Consider the following 26543-nt stretch of genomic DNA (forward strand, 5'->3'; position numbering starts at 1 on the left):
TTCTCCACATTTTGATGATTCTCCCTCCTTAGTAGATGATAGGTACTCAGCATAGCCTAGTCCAGATATGTCATGGCATATTTTCTGTGATCTCATTAGCTCTTCATTGTACCTCACGGCTTCTTTGGGTTTATTCAACCTTTAAATGAATTACTTTTCATATCTTAACTCATTCCTCATATGATCATTCTTAGATTTCAAATTTACTATCTCCACATCTTTCCATTTAAGTTCTTAATAGTTGATTGAGCATATCAAATTGTTTCTGTGTGAGTTTATGCAATTTATAGTTAGAATTTCATTCACTCCCACCTTGGTGCACCCACTCCCTCCTTGAGACGACCTTTACCCACACCTTTTTCTCTGTCGATGGTCACTGTGACCTCTTTGTCATCGACCTTAGACGACTCCTCTACGATCCCTTCATCAATTCTTGGGGTGCCTCCACCTTGTTTGATGAGCTTGTGGCCACACTTTAGGAGTCCACCCTCTGCTCCATCCCTTACCTCACCGCCTTCTTATCTCCTAGACACAAGCACAGGATCACTTGTCCTATAAATTGATTTTTTGATAAGGATTATGAGTTATTTCATTGTTTGGGTTTCTAGGTGCTCTCCACCCCCTAACCCTTGTCTGTCTAGTTGAGGCTTCACTTCCTTTGCCATAAGAAGTGGTTGTTCTTTATGATGCAATGTAGATCTCGTAGTGCCTTTCTTCTACGGTCCCCCAAGCTCTTCTGGCACACTTTGTTCCCTCACCACCCTCCCCACTTCCACGTTGAACCAAAACTCTCTGATCTTGTTCACTTCCACTCTTTATAATATCCCTAGCTAGCTTCTAGTCCACATCACCCCTCTTAGTTGCCACCTCAAGAATATAAACTAACTTACGAAGCATACACATGGATCGATGAAGATACAAAGTATACACATAATACACATCTTGTTAAATTCCTTTTTATTTCATTAGAATGTTTCCTCGTGTTATCATTTTACCCTAGAGGATGGTAAGATCATAGCTTTGATACCATTATAGTTTCCCCTATTAGGGGTTGGTCATGATCAATAATTATTTAGTTAATCATAATGTTTATAAGTCATAAGAATATGTCTATAATAATAATTCCAATTACCCAATCATATTATTATTTGGTGTATGGATGGATGGTACAGGACTTATCCAAGTTTCCTAGACGCCAACTACGGACTCCCTCAAAGTTTATAGGTCTAAGTTCGCATCCCGAAAGGTTACAAATCGTCAACCGCTACCCTTTATTGGGATATGACCATTAACTTGGATTTATACAAGCCCCTGCTTTGTAACACCATACTCCTAAAGTTATCTTTTACTCTTATTGCCAATTTTATTTATATTCTAGTTCATTACAAAAGAACTGGGTGTTAACCGTGCTGCCTAGATGCCGCTATCAATGGATTACCTCAAAGTTTACAACTCCAAGTTCATATCAAAAAAGCCTATGGAAAACTAACTCCTACCTTATCTTGGAACGAAGATCCATTGCTTGGAATTTACACAAGCCCCTCCTGGGCAACACTTCAATATTCCCTCCTTAACCAAATAGCAGTAGTATTGAAGTGTAGATATACATTTCTGATTTTTCTATTGTAGCTGATATTACAATCTCATTATTGGAAATGATATTAATACTACAATAGTTATGCTTATCGATATATGATCAATATTCACACACACACACACACACACACACATATATATAAATAAATATGTATATAAGATATAATATATCTTAGAATCATATAAGATTATTTATTTCCTCCTTTTGAAAAAATCTCATGGCCTGTCTTTACAATAAATGTTCCTCAAACTAAGTATGGTAGAAATTTTGCCAAAGCATGCATTATAGATAACATTTATACATCAAATATAGAATAACTTTTCTCTAAATTTGTGAGCTTACTACTTTCAAAGGCTATTGGATGTTTCCCCTAGTTGAGAACTTCCCCAAGCCCTTCTCTTCATGCATCACTTTTTAACTAAAAAGGCATTGTGAAATTTGGAATAGCTAAAGTTTGGACTAGAACTCATGGTCTCTTTGAGTTTCTCGAAAGCCTTTTGGGCATCATCATATTACGGAGTAATTGGAAAATATTTGCTTGTTATTAACAGTGATCAAGAGATCAATTTATACAAGAGATTGAACGATGTTTGCTTAAGAAACAACCGTAAAGAATAGAAACATTTTATTCTAGAAACAAAAAACTATGTATTAGAAACATTCTAATAGTTACAAAAGATTACAATAGATAACCATTAGATACTAAACAGAGATAATATAAACTATCTATTATCGTAATACATCATTCCATGTGAAGGCTGCCTTTTTTGTCAAATCTGCCCCGGGGTTGCAATTTTTTAAATCCCCTTAACAAAATGTGTGTACCAGCTACATAAGCCTACAAACCCCTAAGTTGGATTAGAGTTTTGTGTCTTAGCCACTCTTTGATGGCTTTGATTTTTTCCTCATGCACACTTACTCCTTTGGCATTGATTTTGTGCCCTAGGTATATATCTCCTATAGCCTAAATTCACAATTTGAAATTTGGCATAAAGTGGTTTTGTTTCTAATTTTTTGAAAACTTGAATATGTTAGAGATGTTCTTTTAATATTTTACTGTAGATAAGAATGTCATCAAAAAATATGATTAGGAATTTCCTTAATTGCTGTTGAAGTATATGGTTCATACATGATTGGTATTCAAAATGTCTATACTGGCACATAAAGATTGACTTAGATCCATCCTCTTTCCTCATTTTAATTTAATGATATCGTAATTGTAAATTATTTTTTGAAAAACAACATGCTCAGTGCAACTTAATGGCCATTCTTCAACCATTTCTGATATTCTGTCAATATGATGATAATAGTTTTCCATGCATGCTGATTCAAAAAGAATTTGAGCATAAGGATCATCGGACTTGACCACAATATATTTTGTTTCCCTTTCAAGAAACAACTTCTGCATATTTCCCTTTACAGGGATGTGTGCCTCTTACATATCCATATTGAGTTTTCCCACATTCTTATAGAAATTACGGCCAAGCAACATTCCATAAGAAGTAGCAGCATCAACTACCAAGACAAACATCTTGGTCTTTTTCTTTGAGAGGGATGCAAAAGCAAACTGAGCATACTTGATTTGACCTCTGAAATATCCCCAATAGATATTTTCCCGATTTCCTTCCTCAAAATAATATTCAGAACTTAAACATATGAAGATGCATTACAAACCAACAATATACACCAGTAAATTCTCATAAAGTCTTTTAAAAATATGTTATTGCATTATACCTCAGCAATACAATAACTAACATGCAGAATGCAATCTTAAACAAGTTTTACAGCCAGATTGAAATACTAAGGAAAGAACCTGTAAGCACATGCGAGAAACTTGAAGTGATGTCGCCACGCATAGTGGGTTCGTGTCCACTGTCTCTTGGCACAAGGGTTTTCGTCCTCCTATTGGATGAAAGCTGAAGCTTTTCAAATAACTCTCGCAAGAGAGAAACTGTAATCTGAATCATAAATCAAGCATATCCGAATGAATGAGCTTCTCTCCTTTTTAATCCCCAAAGCTGTGACTCTTTGACTCCCTTCCTGTCTCTTCGTTTTATTCCTCCTTGTAACCTTTGGCCTACCTAATAATATTAAATTCACCTTTTTAAATTTTAATTCATGCTCTCAAAGTGAATTTTAATAATATATGAATATGTCTTTAATTCTTCGAATGTCATGTCCCCTATTTTCCAATAAGATTCAATAAAATAATGAGTCAAAGATATAATTTTTCTTAAAAGAGAACATAATATTATGATAATTATGTTGAAATAATATTATAATATGTTAGTAACAAGAAGGAATATTTTAATAAAGGATGATTATAATAAATATAATATAATACATTACTATATTATATATTATAATTAAATTTGAAATATAATACAATACAATGAAAATATAAATATTAATAGACAAATAATAATTATTTAATGCAATTATAATATTAATAATAATTAAATAGATTATTATTAAGGAATCTATTATTAATAATAATGACAATAAGTTATTATCAATATAATAATATGATGAATATAATAAAATAATATCATTATTAAAATATTAAATATGCAAAATAATGAAATAATATAATACGAAATAATGATAATAAATAATAAATATTAATCAACTATTAAACTGTTATAGATAAAGACATTATTGATAAGATTTTGATAATCATATATATATACATAAAATAATAATCTCCATATAATATAAAATGACGATAATGATCATATCAACATAATTTTAATTAATAATTTCATACCAAATATTAAATATGAATAACATATCAAACATTATCAAATGATATCTAATAAATAAAACCTAAACCTGTCAGCATTTTAATGGAAGTGGTTTTTGGAGGAGACACCGCCCTCCACATAGATATAAAATGGAGGTTCTGACTGAGGAAGAATGAGAAGGAAAATGGTCTTCATATTGAATACAATCTGCAACTATAACCGCCAATAATATCAGAGAATCATTCCAGACGGAAAGGGTTATAGAAAATTAGAAGAAAGTGTTTCATATAGGTCAAGCGCTCATAGTTTTGACGACAGAGATAAATCAAAGACGACAAATAGAAGGAGAAGGAGTACGCCTAGCTGGAGAGGATATTCAAATAGTAAAGTGCCAATACGTGGAAAGAAAAGGTGAGGAGCACCAGTGGTAATAAAACTCGTAAGTACACCCCTTAGACTACACTCACGGGAAGGGGAAGAAGAAAATCCGAAGAAGGCAGCACGAGTTGAAACGGAGGAATTATCACATAAGTCTCAACCTCATAAGAAGCGCTAGTTCAGACATAGGATATGTGATGATATAGATAATTACTAGGCGAAGCATATACATAACCATACATAGTGGTTGATGATTGTTTTTATCAACAGGATCGAAGAGATAATATCACATAGAAGTCATCTACGACTAAGAAAGCACCATTCATAGACAAACCATTATTGGGCGGATATTTTGATTATAGCTGTATAATATCCATATTTGAAGTGAAAGCGTATTGCTAGTTGTCACTACATATAAGCACGTAGTTGTGTAACAAAATTCACCAATCTAATCACCCAGCATATATTTAATCCTCAAATCAAGGATGCCAATAAATGGACATTAAATATATTCTTACAAGTGATTAACCTATGTATTGTTCTTGAAACAACAATTACAATATCTACATATATCTTATCAACTACATAAGCTTGCATCAATCATATTAGATAAAATAATAAGGTTTGAAGGAAAAAAAAAGTTTTCTAGAAAGTGCCTTGAAAAGAAATTGTCCCAATTTTCCAAACTATACAAGGGGGACATTACAAATCTTCCCTCCTCAAGGTTGCTTGTCCTCAAGCAATCAGTACCAGGATCCCATATGAATTTGCAGGTAGCCTTGTAGCCCAATCTGAAAACAAACCTTGCCATACTGCGAAGCAAGGTGTCAAATTGCAAACCATCCATCAACCAGATCCCTAGATCCCATGTTAATATATGGAGTATCACTGTATTTGTCGGTTGTACAATTCTGATCATAAATGCATCCAGTCTCAAAGTGTGTAGAACTACAACAAAATCCTCAAAATGCCATAGATACCTATGGTCAACACCTGGATCCCAAACCCTATTGTCATGACCAATTGATATGATGAGGTAGAAATGAATCAAGGAGCTATGTATAATAACCTAGTAGATGGTGACGACCCAACCTAAATAGTTGATGTAAGAAACGAGCTGCTCAAGAGTTGAAAACAACCCCAAGGGCACATCAAATACCATATTGTCATCATTAATCTGGAGAACCCCTAACATAGGTGCTATGAATAAGAATGAATCTGGAAAACCATTCCCTATGATTGAAACATAACTTTGATCAATACTCCACTGAGATCTATTCAATGGTTGATGTATGAAATCCATCCAACTCCCATATGGGTGGAAATCGGGAACCATATTTGGGCTGATCAAAGAACGGGCGACTGAAGTGAATTCACCACAACAATCATGTGACCAAGATTCACCGCTAGGAACTATATTTGGATCCAAAATTGTTAAGGCAAGATCATCCTCTTCATGACAATAAAAAAGAGTTCCCTCTTTTATCTCAAAAAGTGGATTATCGAAAGTCCAATCAGCATCCACTTCAAACATGGGGTTGTCTACAAGCTGAATGTGATCTGAAATTTTGGTACTTGGTCTTTTGGGACAACTATCCAAGTCATAAGTCTGCTGAATGCTTTCAAGTTCATCAGTTACTTCTTGGAAAAACTCTTGCATCCCTTTACCCTCATGCTCCCGAAATGATTTGTGATCCTAACCTGATTTTTTGTTTCCTGAAGAAAAATCTGAGTATCTTCCAATGCGTCATGAGCATACTTAAGCTCCCTTTTGAGCTCCATAATCTTATTCCTTCCTTTATTCAACTGATCAACATAGATGTAGTAGAGCTAGGCATGTGAGGAATGAAAGTTGGATCAGCCTTTTGAAGTGGATTCATTATCTGCCTAAGACTCTCTTTCAACCTCTTGTTTTCCTCTCTATTTTTTATTTTATTTCCAACATCCTTGTTTATTTTTTCCTTTAGAGCTTTAATGGATCCGTGAGCTTTCTCAAGTTCCTGTTTCTTGGTCATCTGCCCCAATTATATTCTTCTGTCATAATCTCTCGGTTCAACCTCCCCTCTTGCTTTGTCTACCTTTGAAATTGCAACATCAGTGATGCGAGTTGCTGAAACATCTTTTGTGACTTGAGAAAATCTCTTGTCTAACACTTTATCTACCTTTGCAATTGCAAATTGATCACGTTTTCTTGGGAGCCTTTTTGTTCTTATAAACTTCTAAAAAGGTTGGAACTTTTTAACAGGGTTCAGTTCTTTAAAAGGGATAGATGTATTAAATGTATTGTATTGACTCCTAATAGAGTTAGGTCCTCTAAAAGGGATATTATCATGTTAGTGCATGATCTTGTGGGTATCATCCCCATCTAGATTTTTTTGAACAACAAAAATTTTTGTGTTATGGTGTTGAGTTTCATATTGTTATGCGTTGTTATATTTGTTTGGTGATCAATTTAAGAAGTTTGAAGTTTATAGTTATCACACACAAGTGATTCCCCCTCCCTCCCCCCAATTGTGGGGTGTGGACTTTGATAACTAACAATATATACAATGGTAGCAAACATAATATCCAAGTAACTCCTTAAGCCTATCTCTTTATCTCATGCCCCTAACAAGAATCTCAATGTACAAGGACATGTTCTTTGACAATGGTATATAGCTACAATGTTTGGCACCCAAGCATCATCCGTTCAGAGCCATGGCTCCTTTTTTTCCAAATACACCCAAGTACATGTACAGATTCCACACAATAGCTTTATTAATTTTACACTAAAGAGGAAGTTCAATGAGAGCTTGAATTTCAACCCTAGGAAGAAAACACTCAGGAATGTCCAACAATTAGTACCTTTTTATAAATATTCATCTACCTTGATGAAACTTTGGGTATTCATATGGCTTCAACAATGTATTCTCCACAATGCCCATTCATCAAACCTTAGAAACCTAATCTATTTTTAAACATGGTAATGAGATACGTAGTGTCCTTTAAAAAATCGCTAAGGAAATATTTAGACACCCAGACTTAACTGATTTCTCCATCTCAAATGATTTGCGGCAACAATGAACATTAATTTTTGAATTCAAATGTTCAAATGAAATATAGCGGAAGGACAATAGTCTTGAATTTAATAGTTGTTATAATATAATCTCCTCTTATTTTCAGATGTTGGAGAGATACCAAATTAAAGAGTGGATCCGCAAATAGTTTATGGCGCCAACAACAACTTCCCCATACTAATGTAAACCCATAATGACACAATGTTATTGTTCCCATGAATTATATTATTTGCCATATGTAAACTTTATTAATGTAATGTAATTTTTGCCAACTTTGATTCCTATTTAGGTGCTTGACATATTCCAAGGATAAAATCATGAATTATATTTCTTTAATGTAATCTTTTCTCATTCACTAAGTACTCAGGAAGTAAATTGAATATGAGCTTGATGCCAAGAATCACATCATTACTACTCTTCAAAACAAGCCAGACCACCAATGAAATATTTAGACCTTCCGCCATATTATTGATATGACAGATTAGGATATTCTTTATGCCCCAAATCTAAAATGTAAAACCCCCAAGAAGATAAGATGAATATCAAATCTGATAATATTAATAATCTTTCTCACAGAAGATATGTCGTCCTCAATTCAGAAATATCCTTATTTTCTGAAAACAAGCCCTTTTTGACTGCGAATTTGTCTTCGTTTGTACACTCCCAAGATGGCAGAATACACTGCTTTGATACCATGAAATACCCCCCAGGATATTTTCTCTAGATTTTTCCAAATGTTTCCGTAGAATTTATGCAAACATTTGCATGCAAACTGATTTCTCTTTATTCAGCAAATAATATGAAATTGTATAATTTCATGCTAAAATAATATATGAAATTAATAATGAAGATAAATCATTAAAACTCATTTTCAAACACTCATGAAAGACCTCTATCACGAGCTTACTGAGTTGTGAACTCTGTCACGAATCCACCAAGAAAATGAATTGGGCTTCCATCCAATCCACTGAGAAATCTTTAAGGTTTCCATCCTCAGTTCTCAGTACCGAAAGCAAGAAGCTCCCAAATGTTTTAAGAGAGATTAATAAACCGAGCATGCTCAAAATGAGTCTCTCAATGCTGTTTAACAGCACCTCCTGCCACTCTTCATTTTCCTTCTGCTTGTCTTTTGATTTTCTTTTCTTTTGTCTCTTTATTTGCCCTCTTTAGTTTAAAAGTAGGAAAATAACAATAAAATGACTCTATTGATTATTCTCTAAGCTCTATTAAAGTCATTTTAATACTTTATTGATTAATTAAATTGTCATTAAATTTGATACAGTTTGACAACTTATAATTTAATTATTTAATTGACTACTAATGTCCCAAAATAAGGACATTATACTTCGATTCCTTTTGGATCATGGGCATTTCTTTTGACATCAATGACTAACATTTGTTTATTGTAAAGTGTCTTGACAATTTTTTTGAAGTTTTATCCCTGTTTTTCTGCCTTAGGAATTTTGTCAAACACTTCCCTTGCAGCCTCAGTTTGTTGATGTTTGTTGTTTTGCTATGATTTTTGAATGCCAATGATATTGATGAATACAAATGATTGCAAAATAACTAATTGGAAATCAAAGTGATATGCAACTTCTTTTATTATTTTCCAAATGCAAGTACATGAAATTCTGATGTAAAATGCACACCTACAACCAAGAGGTATTTTCACAAACACTTGGCATGCATCCTATGAATAACTATACATGAGACATTTTTACAAACATTTGGCATACAAACTGAACAGTTGAATTAAGTTGATTTCCCTTCAATACTTCAATGTTTACAATGACTGAATACTTTGGTAACAAAAAGACATATATTACTTGTCAAATGTATCCATCTACAAGTGCCAAATGTAGATACCAAAAGAACTTGGAATAAGTAGCTAAGATGACATGCTTTTTGGCTTTTCTTTTTTCGGATTTGCTTTTTCGGATTGCTTTTTTGGACTGTTTTTTCGGCTCTGCTTTTTCGCTTTGCTTTTTCGGACTGCTTTTTCAAATCTGCTTTTTCAGACTTCTTTTTCAGCTTTGCTTTTTCAGATCCGCTACGAAAATTGAAACCTTTCTCCTTGCCAACTGATGTCAAAAATTAGATGCACAGGCTGAACAAAAATCACTGAATATTATCTCCCAATTAATCACAAATGAATTGGCTGAATTCCAATTCCTCCACTCCCAACTAGGGTTGATATCTCACAACCGAAATTGGCACCTTAGAGTCGTCAAACCCTCAGGCAAGTATGCAAGCACTAAGGCTCTCAGCACAATAGATGAATATGCAACTCAAGATGTGTAAAATGACCCCCCAAAGGCTCCTTATAAAGATTTCACAAGCAACTCCAAGAAGCTTCTAGAGGAATCCAACAATTTATTCTTTTAAGTGACTTTTTGATATTTTATTATGTTAATCACTTTAATATTAAATCAATTAAATATAAAGTTACTTTTTAATATTTCATTGTTTAGTAACCTTATAAGTAATTAATTTAATATATCTTTTCCCCCTTATTTCTTCCTTTTTAGCCTCCGGGGAAAATAAAGGCTAAAATAAAATAAGTAGCTGGTGCCTATCAAAAAGGGGACATTACATTTCTACTTTTGGATCATGGACATTTCTTTTGACATCAATGACTAACATTTGTTTCTACTTTTGGCATCAATAACAATATTTGCGACAAAAATAGTAGTTGAATGGATTTATCCACTAGAAAAGCATTGAACTATCTTGCTGATGTAACTTAGCAAAATCGACAGCAGATGGCAACAAGAATCTAAAGCAATTACATGAGAGTCTTCTCTGCTGAGGCATCTTTCAAACAAAAGAAAAATACTCATTGATACATTTAGCACGGAAGCAAAGGCATTGGATGGGCATTGATTAACCATAGCTTAGAGATGAGAACAACAAATTTCTAGATGAATCATCCCATCAAGTGTCAATGAAAGCAAACTGCAGTTAGAAGATGCACTAACACCCCTCTCCACATTTTTGAGGTTATTTTGTAACAATTAATCTTATTATTGTTTTAAGTGTTGGTCTACTTGCTGTGCTCTCTACTTATCCCTGCAACATATTTATAGCAACCAACATCAGTTTTTTGTAATGTAACCCGTAAACATACATAGACACATATGGTTCTTTCAAAAACAAAAACTGTGGATTTTGTGATGGCGGTGGCAATATTTTTCTTTATTTCTTTAAGATTTTAGACTAGTGGGGTTTTATCACCTATATGTGGCAGACGATTTGTTCGATTCTGAATTGTATTTCAATAATGAATCCAAGCAATAATATTTTCAACATTCAGTTAGTGTATGTAGTATTTGAATTGTGTTTCCATGGAGTTTGTAAGAATCTTCAATATAAAATTTAAATAGATTTCCAATGCTTTGTTTACAGGTTTATGTTTTTTACAAAAAAATAGCGCAAAATGTCTGTTTTGTATTGTTGATATATTAGAAAGTGATATAAAAGCTGATTTAATGAAGATATTTAATATAATGCTTCATTGAGTTTTGCACTTTCTGGTCACTTCCACAGTAATTCTAGTACAAGTGGAAGGGGATATGAAGATGTTGAATCAGAATTTTGGAACCGCAGTGATCAAATTAGTGATCCTGAAGAGGAGATTTCTAGTTCAGAGGGTAAGGATGCTTTTACTGCTTTATCATATTTCTGATTAAGTAATTTGCTTAAAATAGTCTTCCATGGTACAAATTGACTTGAGTTGTTGCATCTACCTTAATATTTCTCACATTATAACACTTGACGCATAGTGTAATTTCTAGTTTGTTCAAATGCTTTGTTTTGTTATTGAGGTTTGGGATTTTCTCTTCCTGCAGATAAATATGCAGAATTTATCTAAATGTATAAAAACATTACAAAACAAAAAATCATGCTTATTTTAATGACAAATGGAAGAGATGTTTTAGCAATATAGCTATAGCATTGCACCAAAAATTTGTGGATTGTATTTGAAAAGCAAACCTTTTAACTTCTGGCAAAGACATTCCAAGCTATCGAAGAAATTATACCAGCTATGCCAAATTCTAATAGAGCAACACTGATTGGAAAGTTGCAAGCATATTAATACAGATTGAAACAGGGTTTACCTAGATCTGAGACTGCTTTTAGAACTAGTGTGGAAAAGAATAAAAGAGTACCAACCAAAAGTGCAAGCAGTTGTGGTGATTTTGGTAGAGAACAAGCAAATATATGTGATGAAGAAAAGAAGATTGATGAAGCTCTTTTACTGATAGCAAAGAGGGAACCTGAAGGTAAGAACGTTTTTGCTTGTTGGTGTTGCAAAGAATTTGGTCGTTTTTCATATTGATGTCCTACGAGGGAGAAGAAAGTGAAAACTAGAAAGCCTTACAAGTCAAAAATTCCGAAGAATTGCTTTTATGTTAATAGTGATGATGAGTTTGATTTCAAAGGGATAAACTTTCTAGACAGTGACGATGAAGATGAAATAGGATTTGTACCTATAAAGGAAGAAAGTCCTATAAAAGAAGAGAAAGCAGATGTATCACATGTAAAAAAGAAAAAGTTTGATTGGATAATAGATAGTGGATGGCCACATCATATGACAGGTGATAGAGAAAGGTTTGTTGAATTTAAGAGCTACGATGGTGGAGTTGTCAAAGTTGGTAATAATGCTCCATGTCCTATAAAGGGAAAATGATCTATTGCACTTGATGGCAAAATTAACATTCGGCATGTTTATTTTGTTGATGGATTGAACCATAACTTATTGAGTGTTGGACAACTTGTAGACAAGGGATATCTTTTGCAATTCACTAAGAAGACATGTATAATCAAGGATGAGAATGGAAAACTGATTGGAACAGGTATAAGAACTAGAAGTAATGTATTTCAATTGAATGCTACAGAGGTAAGTTGTTTGGTTGCTAAAATTGATGACGGTTGTGGCACAAGAGATCTTGTCATATAAACTTTGATAACATTGTGAAGATCAGTAACAATAATGCACTAAGAGATTTGCCAAAGGTTATGAAATATTCTAACATGGTTTTCAAAAAATGTGTGATGGCTAAACAAAAGAAGAATTAATTTCCAAGCAAGTTATTCACTACATCAAAGAATTTGGAGATTGTTCATATAGACTTATGTGGTCTTACAAGAACTAAAGCATTCTATGGTGAAAGGTATTTCATTCTTTTCATTGATGACTTTACAAGAATGATGTGGGTAGCATTTCGTAGAGACTAAGTTACCGACTCGTCCTCAGATCAGCTAGATTCGGAAGTGGATACTTGTAGATTCTGGATGCGTCCGGATTCCCTGTGGGTGTTGGTTGAAATCTAGCCACAAGCCTCTGGATGCATCTGGAAGCCAACTACTAGCTTCCAGATGCATATCTGGCTTCCAAACACTTCTGGGGGCCTATGGCAGGATGCGTTTGGAAGCTAGATACTAGCTTCTAGACACATCCGGAGGCTTGTGGTTGGCTTCTGGTCGGCACCCGCAAGAAATTTAGACACATCTAGAGGAATCCAAACAAATTGAATTTCTTGTGAGTACTCATGAAGACACAAATCTTTGTAGCCTTCAAAATAATTTTTGAATGGGATCTAATCCTAACACTAATTGGTCCTGCTTCACTTGTCTTCTCTTTGATTTGTGATGACATCTCACCAATTAACCAATAATCATCATATCTTGACAAAGATTTGTATGCACCAGAATCAAAAGATACTTCTGATGCTTGGGCACGATAATTATGAAAATAAGTTGGTGATAAAATGCACGGGACCACATCTTCTGGGATACAGTATGCCTTGAACCAATGTTGCCATTCTTTCCTACGAACATATTTAAAACAAATAGTAAAACTCTGTTCAACTCAATTTCTAAGCATTTGAGTACAAATTTTTTATAAGAAAGCATAATCATAGAGTTTAAATAGGAAGTAAAAAGGTGGCTAATATCCCATGTAAATGATAGAGTAGTAACCATCAAAGAAGTATATTTTCTTATGCATGCAAAAATATAAAAATCATAGAGACTAAAGCAAAGGATATTAATAATTATCCACTTGTCAAATAGTGAACTGAAATACAAGGACGTAAGATGGCTTGGAATTCATGGGCAATCCACTACAAGATTCAACAAGAAAAATATATTAAATACAAGGTTGATGATACAATTTATCATGATGACATGTCATATACTGTTGCAAAAGCATCATGTATTTGAATTGAAGGCCATCTTCTTAAATATTAGACATGAAGATGAGGATGCTTTATATGGTGTAGTTCTTGATGAAAGGGCAACTAATTCAAGCTAAGAAACACTTTGGCTAACTGAAGTTGCAGACATGATTTTGAGATTCAAAAGATTTGTTTTTGTATATTCCTTGCATTTCTTTGCATATATATATACACAGTGCACACACACACACGTGCTTCGTCCCACATCCGCATCTGCAATTTTTTTTCTCGCATCCCATATCCACTTCCAAAATCCACATTCGAATTGGTAGCTTAGAGAGAAATTTGAAGCATTTGAGAAAATAAGATATTCAAGGCTAAAGTTGAGAATAAATCAGGATTAAGAATTAAATGTTTAAAATCTGAAAGAGGAGAATTTATATCAAGTTAGTTCAATAGTTTTTGTGAAGATATTGGAATCAAAAGACAACTTCTAGCTCCTAAAACACCACAATAGAATGGAATAGTAGAAAGAAGGAACGGGTTAGTAAGTGAAGCATCTAGAGCAATGATGCTTGAAGCAAATTGGGCTCATATCTATTGGAGAGAAGTCGTTACTAGAATAATATGAACTATGAACAAAGTTCTGATCAAACAAGGTTTTGGTAAGACACACTATGAACTTTGGTTTGGGCATACACCTACTGTGAAATTCTTTAGAATCTTTAGAAGAAAATGTTACATCAAGAGAGAGAATGAAATAGGAAAGTTTGAAGCTAGAGGTGATGAAGGTATCTTTCTTAGTTATTCATTAAAGAGCAAATTATATAGATGTTATAATTAGAGATTAAGAACAATAGTTGAGAGTGCAATGAAAACAAGGTACAAATCATTGATAGGAGGATTACAATGTCTAACACATACAAGACAAGATATTGCAAATGCGGTTGGAATTGTTGTAAGATTTCAGGTAGACCTTAAAGAGACACACTTGGCAACAGTAAAAAGAATTTTTAGATATTTGTAGAGTACATCAGATTATAGGTTATGGTATGATAGATTAAATGACTTTACTCTATGTGCATACACTGATGCAGATTAGGTAGCTAATGTGGATGATAGGAAGAGTACTAGTGGTGGTGCATTCTTCTTGTGAGGAAGATTGGTTTCTTGGCTAAACAAGAAGCATGATTCCATTTCACAATCTACAATAGAAGCAAAGTATGTAGCAGCAACAAATAATTGTAATCAGATTATTTGGATGAAGCAAATATTGAAGGATATAGGTGTTGAGTTTCTAAAACCTATAATTATTCACGGTGACAACACAAGCACAGAAGTATGTCAAAGAATCCAACTTTACATTCAAAGACAAAACACATTGCTATAAAGTATCATCTTCTTAGAGAGAAACTAGCAGAAAAGGAAATCGGATTCGAGTATGTTAGTACAAAACGAAAAAAGAAGATATCTTTACTAAACCTTTGGCTAAGGATTCTTTTGAGTACCTTAGAGGTATGCTTGGGGTAATGTCCCCGCCCAATGTAGAGTGATTGATGAAAGGATTGCATCAGTCTAGTACAACCATAGCACTATTTCATTCTAAGTTGGAGGCTTGATGCTTCTCCTATGGTGGAGTAGTTGCTTTGGACAGAGTTAATCAAGAACTCTTGTGTAATGTTTTGGTACATTAGTGTTTATTGGTACTTGGTATTTGCATATTGGTTTGATAGGTAAATAATTAGAGCACTTAAGATTCTTAGATTGGCATATTGATACCTTTGGCACTGATGTCAATGGGGGAATATAGTGCATGAAAAACTTATATAAGAATAAGAGAGTAAGTAGCACATGTGTTCATGGTGGAGAGCATGTATGCTGAGGATATTCAAACTTTTTTTTTTTTTTGATGCTAATGTTTTGGAGAGATTGTTCAGATTTCAGAATTTCTCTTTGGGTTGATGGTTTTTCATCATATGTTGCCATTAATGCCAAAGGGGAGAGTGTTAGCATGTTATGATTTTTGGGTGGTTGGCTCTTGGATTGGAATGCTTATGTGTTGCATTCATGACAGATTGTCATTGATGTCAACATATATGTGTTTCGGCATGTGGTAGACAAAGCTTTTGTACATTGCAACGACAAATTTGAACAGCGCGGTTTGAATATGGCAAGTTAAGCTTTGTGGGATTATATTCATATTCAAGGATATGTTTAGCTGCTACATCCGTGTTCGTGCACATGAGAAGGATTCAATGAGTTACAGTTGATTTAGTGAAGCTGGTTACATGCCAGTGTGTGGGAAACAATTCACTAGTATTTTAGTTGTATCTGATAAGTGAGATGGAATGAAGTGGAGTGAGCTTAGATCGTGGTAGAAGACATGTCTATGATGCTATGTTCGTGATAGAAAATGCTGGAGACCATTTTGTGGAGGTCGCTAAAGTGTAACGTGTTATATGTTCATTAGTAGCCGACTGTGTGATTGATATTTATTTAGGAAGTTTTAAAGTGTATTGTTGCATGTGGAACTTTATTGCAATATCATATTGAGGTCCTATGTAATAATTTATTAATTATTTATTGGGAAAGCTCAAAAAGTTGACTCAATCAGTTGTTAGGACAAGGTAAAAAGGAAAGGTTGTTTCCGTGGTTGTATGGATCACACTGTATTGTATTGATGTGCATGTTGTTAGAGGAGGTGAATTTGATAAGAGCAGAGCAAAGAATTATGATGATGTTGGTTTGAGAACTGCAAAAGGAATTGTATATGCAAAATGTTTGTTTTGGCTAGTTCACCTCTTGGATTACGTTATCCTAAAGCTCTATTTGTGTAACAATTCTGAAGCAATTTGGTCAGTGGGTTCAGTTGACTTCTTGATTGCTCCTTACAGAGCTAGAATCTTCTGACAGGGATTCGAAGTCTCCTAATAGGAAATTTAGAATCTACATCATCCCTCCCATTAAGTGAACCTAATGGAAAATAGACACCCAAATCAAAGGCCTTCAAAGGCTGATCCTCAGGATTCTGCTTAGAGGAAAATGGTCCTTGTTCAACATCAATGACAACATCTTGATTGAAGACAAAGTGATCAATATCTACATTAATCAGCTTGTTGTCCTCAATTTTGACATCACAAAATTGAGGCAACCCTATGAAATTTTCTCATAGATTCATAGGTGCATCCTCTTTGCTTCAATGCATTAGTAAGACATCATGAAAACAATTCATTATCTGCGGTTTGTTCTTTGTGTAGCCTTATTTATATGTTCTTTTGAGTACTAATTGTATTGAATTGGCTCCTACGATGGTCAAATCCTCTTACAAAAAACTTTTATATTAGTGCATCATATTGTGGGTTCCATTCCCATTGGGATTTCCCCTTTGATGAAGGGTTTCTCTAGTTAACAAATCATTGTGTCATTGTTATGTTCTATATATTGGCATTGTTCACTTTATTTGTTATTGAAGTTGTATTTGATAAGTTAAGTTTCAGTTTGATTAAGCATACAAAACTATTTCACCTTGCACCCCGTCCCCCCACCAACTCCCTCTCGAGTGTTTTGGTGAACTTTACTTTCTAACATCAATTGCCATAGCTACTCATTCAAATGACAAGGGCACTTGGTACGAAGGTCCTCCAAGTCCCAACAAGTATAGACCCTTTACTAGAAGTACTAGGTGCCCAAGATTGATGTCAATGAGCTACTAAATTGGAGATTTCAGACGTGTTATAAACCCATGGGCTAAGGCAAGTTGTATGACCCTCTTGGAGTTGGGCTATTTGATTAGACAATTCAGTTGGATACCAAATCTGCCAAATGAATACTCAGTTTGGGGCACCCAACTATGAGGAATGCTTAGAAATAATGCCCAATATGATATCGAGTCTGTTTACTAAAATCTGAGGAAAACTGAGTCTGGGTTACTCAAAAGAACTACTCGAAACTCAGAATATTGACATCACCAAAAAAAGCTTATTTTCTTTGCTAAACTCAAACCATATTGCAAATAAACACACATTGCACTGAAACCCAAAAAACCATATTGGATTTTGGGTTTAGTGACTTTGGAGATGCTACAAGCCCAAAATTATAGACTATCTTTAATCCAAATTACCAACTAGCTAGGGTTGGTATTTCACTACAGAAACTGGCGAACCAAATGAGGAGTTTTTTCCTTGATCCAACAAAAGACAAACTCTATAATTTAATTGTTGGAATTCTTTTAGAATAATTGAGAGGAGGGGGGGGGTGAATCAATTATCCAAGGTCTAGATGTACAAATAGAACTTTTCACAGCTTAGTGAACCCATAAAACATTTATCATCATGCATGCATTTATAAGATCATGCAATCACTTAAAACTTGTAGATTACTATCAAATCATCTTGCAGAGTAAACATGAAACATAACAGATTCAATAACACACTTGACACAATGATTTACGTGGAAACCCAATTTGAGAAAAACCACCAATAACATGCTACTCTTTCTCACTCTTCTAAAGTGATGCCCTGTGAAAGGCCAACCCTGTTAAAGGTTACAATGCACACTGTTAAATGTGACCCTATTAAAGTATTTCAATCACTTTGTTAGGAGTGAGCCTTGTTAGAGGACTTTAGACCATTCACTTGGAATGTCACCCGATTAAAGGATTTACAAATGATTGTTAGGTCAACCTTAATCCAAAGGATTTACCCTAGACTAGTACAATTATTAGAGTAACAATAAAGCTTGATCTGATAACAACTTACAAATCCATTTGCAAATTGCAGATCTCTGTTTCAATCCTCTGTTCTGCTTGGCTTTCACACACTTCAACTCTGATATCTTGTTCACCCTTCAAGCATCCATACCATTAAGCCTTCTTGCTTAACTTGCCAATGCAGACTCTTCACTTAGGTCACTAAATGAAGCAATAGCTTAGACTCCTTGTCTTTCTTAGGTTCTCGCACATGACAACCTTTGCTTCTGACCAGCCATCCCTATAAATAGAGAATTAATATTTTGCGGTTCATTTTGCATCGTCCAATTTAGGGTTAGGACATATTAGGTAGGATTCAATGAATCTACCCCTTATTTTATTTCATTCACATTCTAGAAACTTCTTTAATCTTCCTTGAATTTGCCTCAAAATGGTTTACCATAGATTCTGTGCCACCAGCTCATCAATCTTATCTTCCACATGGTTCACATAATCCAAGAAAACAAACTTGTCAGCTTAGATATATCAAATTCACGATCTTTCTAATAATGCTGGCACTTGGCATTAATTTCCTTCTAATGCTCAGCACATACTGCATTGCTTGACATCATTTGTAAAAACACTCGGCACCAACTAAAGTTTACTGGTGCTTCGCATCAATTAAACTTTACTCAACATCACTATTGTTCTGCTTGGCTTGCACTAACTTTGCTTGGCACCTACTATCCACTTAGTCAAGCTTAGTAAACAAACTTTGTTTAACTTGTTCTTTTGAACTTGCTTAGTGTAACCAACCTTTGCAACTTTAAGTAGATTATCAATGCACTATGATATCACAGTCTTAGCTAATTCTTGTACTCGTTTTCATATCAAACTCAACCTTTACTTTAGGTGCTATTGTTACATCATTTGATCAAATCCTCTCCATCAATCAAATAAGTGATAGTACTCAAATCATATAAGCAATTGTCTTACCAACAAATAGCAGGTTTGACATCAGTGACAAAACAATGATTGAAACACATTTATCATACTTGTATCAATTTGTTTTCAACATTAATTTGGTATCATGATAAGTTGTCAAAGTGACCATAGCAGAATGAGTGTTCAAGTGAGAAATATAAAGAGAGAGGGAAGAATTAGTGTAGGAACACTCCTTTCTAGTTTAATTTTCCACCTTTCCACTCACTATAATTTTGTCAATCTGATTACTGTGTTTTCTGATTTTTTTTAGTTGGCCTCTTTAAATGGTTACTTTATTTTATTGCAATATTGAGAAATGTAATGGCATCCAACATGAAGTTTCAATAGAACATTTTTCACATAGAAAATAAGCATATAGGAGCTTGCATTACAAGCTAATATTTTATTGTACTAATGTCTGACAGATGATAGTAGTGTTCACATATATTTTCCCTGCAGCAAAGGGACACAATGATTTACAATTGACAATACTTAATTTATAAATGCAGCATAGGCATATCAATCTTGCCGTCCAAGATTGTTTGAGAACTGCAATCACTTTACAGCCTTTTATGGCACTATTGTTCTACATTTGTCACCATAAAATGTAGGTAACAGTACGAAACTTTTCCAAGCTAGTTTCATATTTCTCTAAACTTATTTGGTTTATATTGATCAATCAAACGACACCAATTGATATAATAAATCCTTTTACTGAAGGCTTTTGTCAATGTTTTTCATTTTTCTTATTGTCGAGCCTATGCTTCTTTTCTAGGCTTTCAACGTTCTTTTCTTCATTTTGGAGTGTGTATTTGTTGGCTTTTGGTCCTTTGGTTTTGCTCAAGTCATTGTTTTCGATTTTCCCTTCGATTTGATCAATCTTAGGGCTTAATCTGAGTTGGCAATCAAAAGATATGACCATTTCAATGCCCAAAAAGTGGACCCTTTTTATGCAACTGCACAAACTAAAAATATTATGTTATATTTTTAATTTGACATTCAATTTTTGAAAACTATAACTTAAATTCACTTTATGTTTTCACGTTAGGTAACTATAGTGCACTTTATGTTATATTTTTAAGTTGAGTTTACTTTTTGATTTCTCACTTAAGTGATTATATTAACTATATAGTTCAATTTGATTTTTGATATTTAAATCAAATGCTCTAGTAAATATTACTTATTAAATGATATTTACATATCGTATTGTTAATATGATAATGTAAATATAATTTATGTTGCACTTAAGTAATATTTTATCAAAATTAAATTGACATGTGTTTAAATGGATAATTTAAATGTGCAATTATATCTAAAAGTGGACACTTTTTATGCTATTACATGTAAAACTCAACTTAAAAGTGCAAATCACTTAAAAGTGGACCTTTTTGATGCTATTGCATGTAAAATTACTTAAAAGTGGACCTTTTTGATGCTATGACATGTAAACTCGCTTAAAATATGTAATGACATCAAGATGTTGAGCTATATGTGTCATATGCATATGCACCAAAAAGATGAGCTTTTGCCTTGAGTTGCATATTGTTGATGTTTGGTAGGTTCAGTTGTATAAACTGAGACTAAAGTGCAAAAATATATGTGTGTGTGTGTGTGTCAAATATTTTATATATATATAATAAATGAGATGTTATAATATTAAATAATCATTTTTTATTATATTAAATAGAATAATGGATAGACATGTCTCATGAGGAGATGTCTCTCCATGACTCTTCTTTAATATAAATAAGAATGAAATCACTGGCTTTGGAAAACATATATATATATATATATATATATATATATATATATATATATAAGAAGGCAATGTAATTACATATGCAACGATCCTACAAAAATAAAATGGTATTAGAGCCAACTACATATGCAACACAAGAGAAGGACAAATTTTAACAGGAAACCATAAAGAAAGGATAGTATCGGGCATAATGCAAGATATATACAGAGGAAAACAGATAAACATATATGAAGACATTGTTAAAGCAATGAATCAAATCCACCGATACAAAGTGGTTTTAAATAACTTATCTCCCTATTCGTTGCGATTATATTGGAAGGTAACTACATACTAACCATCCCCCCACCTCAATCGATGTGCAGAGTAATGTAGAAGAAATCTTGGGTATGACCAACACTTAAGAACAAGCCATGTTCGTGGACTCCACCAAATAAAGGGATAAGTGAATATCTGTAAGCAGCATATGTCATACAAAAACATGGGTACCAAAATATGTTGAACCCGGTCCATGGGAATATGATTGTGAAGAATAATATGAATCATATTAAATGGCAATTTAACCCACCAATACGTTCATGCATCCGATTTACTAGAGCATTGGAGAGTGCTTCAGCCTTGGACACATCATTGATTGAGAGGTGATGCTTTTATGATAAATTTCCAATGAAGAGATATCACAAAATTGGTGGTAGTCATTAAGTGCTAAGATTTGGGATATCGGTCCCCTTAAGGCCCCATGTACGAAAGGTACACATGTACCAAGGGCCATAAAGACTTGTGTGCAAAGTGGCAGAGCTGCCACGTTGGACAAATAACAAAAGGGGTCCTATGCAGTAGGGTAAGACACGTGACTCTCGATTGCGCAACACAAGGAAGAGGTAAGTATAGGTCACTGGTACATGAGGGAGCCGCCTCTAAGGTACATTATGTCATTTTATTTAATACGGATCTAAGTAATAATGTATTTGATAAATGATGGAGTAAATATATATATCTAATTTGCAAGACTACATCATGGAATCCCAAATATATTGGTTGAAGGATTTTGTATATGTCAATATGGGAGTATAAACAATAAAAATTATTTGCCTTGATTTTTTCCTCCAAAGTATTTTCTTGCAGGAAAAGAAGGAGATTGAGATTCAGAGGGAGCTTGACATTTCATTAGAGGCACCCTTGAAAGAGAGGGAGTAGATAAAGGATATGGTTCAGTCAACCTTCCGTGATCTCGGTCGTCTTGATTTAGAGGGAGTAGACCATGTTGAGATAGATTCTTGAGCGATCAATAAATTGTTGCAGTCAAGGGGACTGTGATTTATGAATATACTTCATTGACTATTTTGGGCCTGCCCCTCTGTACATCATGAGGAAGTGACCACTTCCAAATGATTATCACTTGTATTTGTAGAAGTTATTGAAAGGTGACGATCTTACAATAAGTTAATTTTCTGTTATGATGGATATTTTACGATGTCTATGCAGATCATGATAGATTATACTTCGCATGGTGGATGTTCATATGGTAAGCATTATGGGAATGTATGTGCACTTACGTTATGAATATTTTTTAGTACATGGTGAATGTTATGCAAATTGATGTTTAGGAGGCCATTACACAGAGTACTTGGTGAATATCAAATGAGTTGACATTCCGGAGGCCATTACTCACAGTACTTGGTGAATATCAAATGAGTTGACATTCCAGAGGCCATTACTCACAGTACTTGGTGAATATCTTGTTCAACATTCAGGAGGCCATTGCTCAAAGAGTATGTGGTGAATGTCAAATAAGTTGACATTTAGGAGGCCATTACTCCCAATATCTTTATATTACATTGAGGTAATATATGATCATGTGTTTATCCTCCTTAGCTAAGAGGGAGTGTTGATGTTTGGTAGCTTCAGTTGGATAAACTAAGACTAAAGTGCAGTAATATATATATATATATATATATATGATTAAATAATCATTTGTTATTATATTAAATAGATAATAATGGATAGACATGTTTCATGAGGAGACATATCTCTCCATGACTCTTCCTTAATATAAATAAGAATGAAATTGCTAGCATTGGAAAACATATATACCAGAAGGCAATGCAATTACATATGCAGCGATCCTTCAAAAGTAACACATATGCATGTAACTTAAACATGTCTTTACACCAAAAAGGTGTGTTTTGCACCAAAGACATGTAATTGCACTTCCAAAACTTGTTTTTGGGCAAAAAGAATGTTTTTTAAAATAAGCATATGCATTGAAAAGGTGCCTTTTTGCCTTGGAAGAGTCCTGTAAAAAACCCTTCCGGCCTAATACTGATTTGCTGATTGCAATTCAAGTAATCCTGGTATGAGCTGAAAGGAAGATGATAACTCCCGTTTGCAAGTGTGGAAATCATTGTGTCCCCTCCAATTCAGACTTTGACCCACCCAGCCATAGTTGCAATTCCCGTAACTATTACTGTTGATTAGAGACGTGGCCTGCTATATGGTTGAAGTGCAAAACTGAACCAATTCGGAGGTCATTACATACAAATGCTGAGCATGGGGTGTGTTGCAGCAAAGTTCTAGTCTCATGTAATGCTGATAATGGATATCAGGCGTCACCAATTGCTGATTCTGACTCAGAATTTCCCTCACGTAGACCATCATTCACAAGCATTGAACTCGTCCTCCATGAAATTAAGCCTCCAAATCTTGAGCCACTGCCCTGGCTTTAACGTCAGCCTTAGTTGATTCAACTTCACACCTCCAGCAAAGCCATTCACCAACAAATTAACTCAGTAAATATACATATCCTCCAGATAAAGTGAAATACAGTAGAAGGAGATCAGGCAAGTTGTCATACAACAACAACAATTTGCAATATTGCTTTCAGCAATTCTCAGAAATTCATGAAGTTTAAACCCTTCAGAATTCAATCTTTTAGCAAGACATTTACTTCCAACCATAGGAAACACAGTTAGGGAGATATAATAAAGATTCAAAATATCACAAATCACTATACCTCAGTAGTGAATTGCCCACTCAACTTCAAATGCTTATACCATAGCAAGGGCAAAGAAATCATAACTCAGGAATAAGCCACAAAGGAAACAAAAAAAAATTAATTCTCAAGCGTCTTTTTCTCAACAAATGGGCTTGTATTTATATTCTCCAAATTCCCTTTTGTTGCGAAAATGTAACTTCACTCAAGAAGCTTCACCACACAACATTAATTAGAAGCTTCCTTTAGATTCTCTTACTTGACTTGGCATAACTAATTAATAATGACACTTTCCAATGATAACTCAACTCTCAACTTAAATGAAATTATAAAGTTAAATTATAACTTTATAATAAGCCATTTAATAATTATTAATAATTTGGCCACTAAAAATATAATAACTCCAAAAATACTCATCATTTAAATATGCCGTCTGAAATAGGAGCCATACCTATTATTTCTCCATGTGACCAAATGCACTTTCCAAAAATAGAGAGAGTCCATCTCAATCAACACCAACTTATCCCAAATAACAAGTACACAAAACTAAGTCCAAACGAAGTCCGATTTGAGCCAAATGAAGACCAACCTTTAGCTTACTGAAATGTGGAGAAGATAAGACCCTCCCAAGCCAAGCCATTGCCACAAAAGACCCTCTATCCACAATAATTAGCCTACAAGATTCACAATAATATCCTAATCCCTGAAACTCCAATGTTGGAAAAAATGGGGACATTACAGTCCTCCCTCCTTGAGATTGCTTGTCCTCAAGCAATCCGGCAATACAGTGAACTCCAACCTCCACTTGGATCCCGAATGAAGAAGTGCGTGACATCTCTGTAGACACTAAACCAATTGCAAACCAACATCATCAAGACCAACCACATGTCCCGTAGCTTCACACCTAAAACTTGTGCAAATGATGTAGAAGTCAGAATGTTCCTAGAAGGCAACTCCATAGAAGATCTATGCATCCTCTTCTTCGCTATATTCACCCACATAATATATAGTGGATGGGAATCTTGATCATCACCAATAATTGCTGAAAAAGATGTAGCTATAGGCGAACCTTATGCACTAATGATAATTGTATCAACAATACGTGTAGCCACATCAAAATACGTGGACATAGGAACAATACAAATTGCAGCAACAAAAAATTGAACCGAATCTGCTGTTGATGAAAACTCATAATCATCTACATGTGCGCCATCATTAGAACACACATCAACAAATGCATGCATATCGTTAAATTCCTCCATAGATGGTCCAATCGGCCCAGAAGTAGCCACCAACGCCGATATGACTGTATCATCGCATACTCCTACTCCAACTATTATCACATCACCATCAAATGCATAATCCTAGGAACTCATGCCAACAACTACATCATTCGACTATTTTACAATATCTTGTATCTTAGATTCTCCATCCGTAGGTAGAGAAGTACATCCTCTGCGAGTATAATATCTACTTGGAATGAATCTCTTGTCACCATCCATGACGGTGAAAACCGAATCTCCAAAAACAAAGTTCCAATCAAACTGAGCCCAATTTCTGGAGGCTGGCAGAAAATTGCTCTAATACTACTGTAAAAATCCCTTCTAGCCTAATACTGATTTTCTAATTGCGATTCGAGTACTCCTGTTATGAGCTGAAAGGAAAATGATATCTCTCGATTACAACTGTGGAAATCAACGTGTCCCCTCCAATTTAGACTTTGACCCACCCGGCCATAGTTGCTATTCCCTTAATTATTACTGTTGATTAGAGATGTGGCCTACTATATGATCGAAGTACAGAACTGAACCAATTCAGAGGTGACTACATACAAATGCTGAGCATAGGGTGTGTTGCAGCCGAGTTCCAATCTCACACAATACTGATAATGGATATCAGGCGTCACCAATTGCTGATTCTAACTCAGAATTTCCCTCACGTAGACCACCATTCACAAGCATTGAACCCATCCTCCATGAAATTAAGCCTCCAAATCATGAGCCGCTTCCCGAGCTTTAACATCAATCTTAGGTGATTCAAGTTCACCGCTCCAATAAAGCCATTCACCAACAAATAAATTGAGTAAATAAACCTCTCCTCTAGACATAGTGAAATATAGTAGAAGGGGATCAGGTAAGTTGTCATACAACAACAACAATATGCAAAATTG

General features: G+C 34.4%; 1 protein-coding gene across 1 annotated transcript in view; it reads left to right on the top strand.

Annotated features, from left to right (window-relative positions):
• The window catches only part of RECQL3 (DEAD/DEAH box RNA helicase family protein), a 280411-nt gene that overhangs the window by 199587 nt on the left and 54281 nt on the right, over positions 1-26543 (top strand). Inside the window, exon 17 of the mRNA XM_089813828.1 lies at positions 11322-11425. Coding sequence (XP_089669954.1) covers positions 11322-11425 — 104 coding nt within the window. The remainder of the gene's footprint in view (positions 1-11321; positions 11426-26543) is intronic.

This window comes from Cupressus sempervirens, chromosome 2, assembly GCF_028749045.1.
Source record: "Cupressus sempervirens isolate cs-2001-9-10 chromosome 2, ASM2874904v1, whole genome shotgun sequence".
NCBI classification, from domain to species: Eukaryota; Viridiplantae; Streptophyta; class Pinopsida; order Cupressales; family Cupressaceae; genus Cupressus; species Cupressus sempervirens.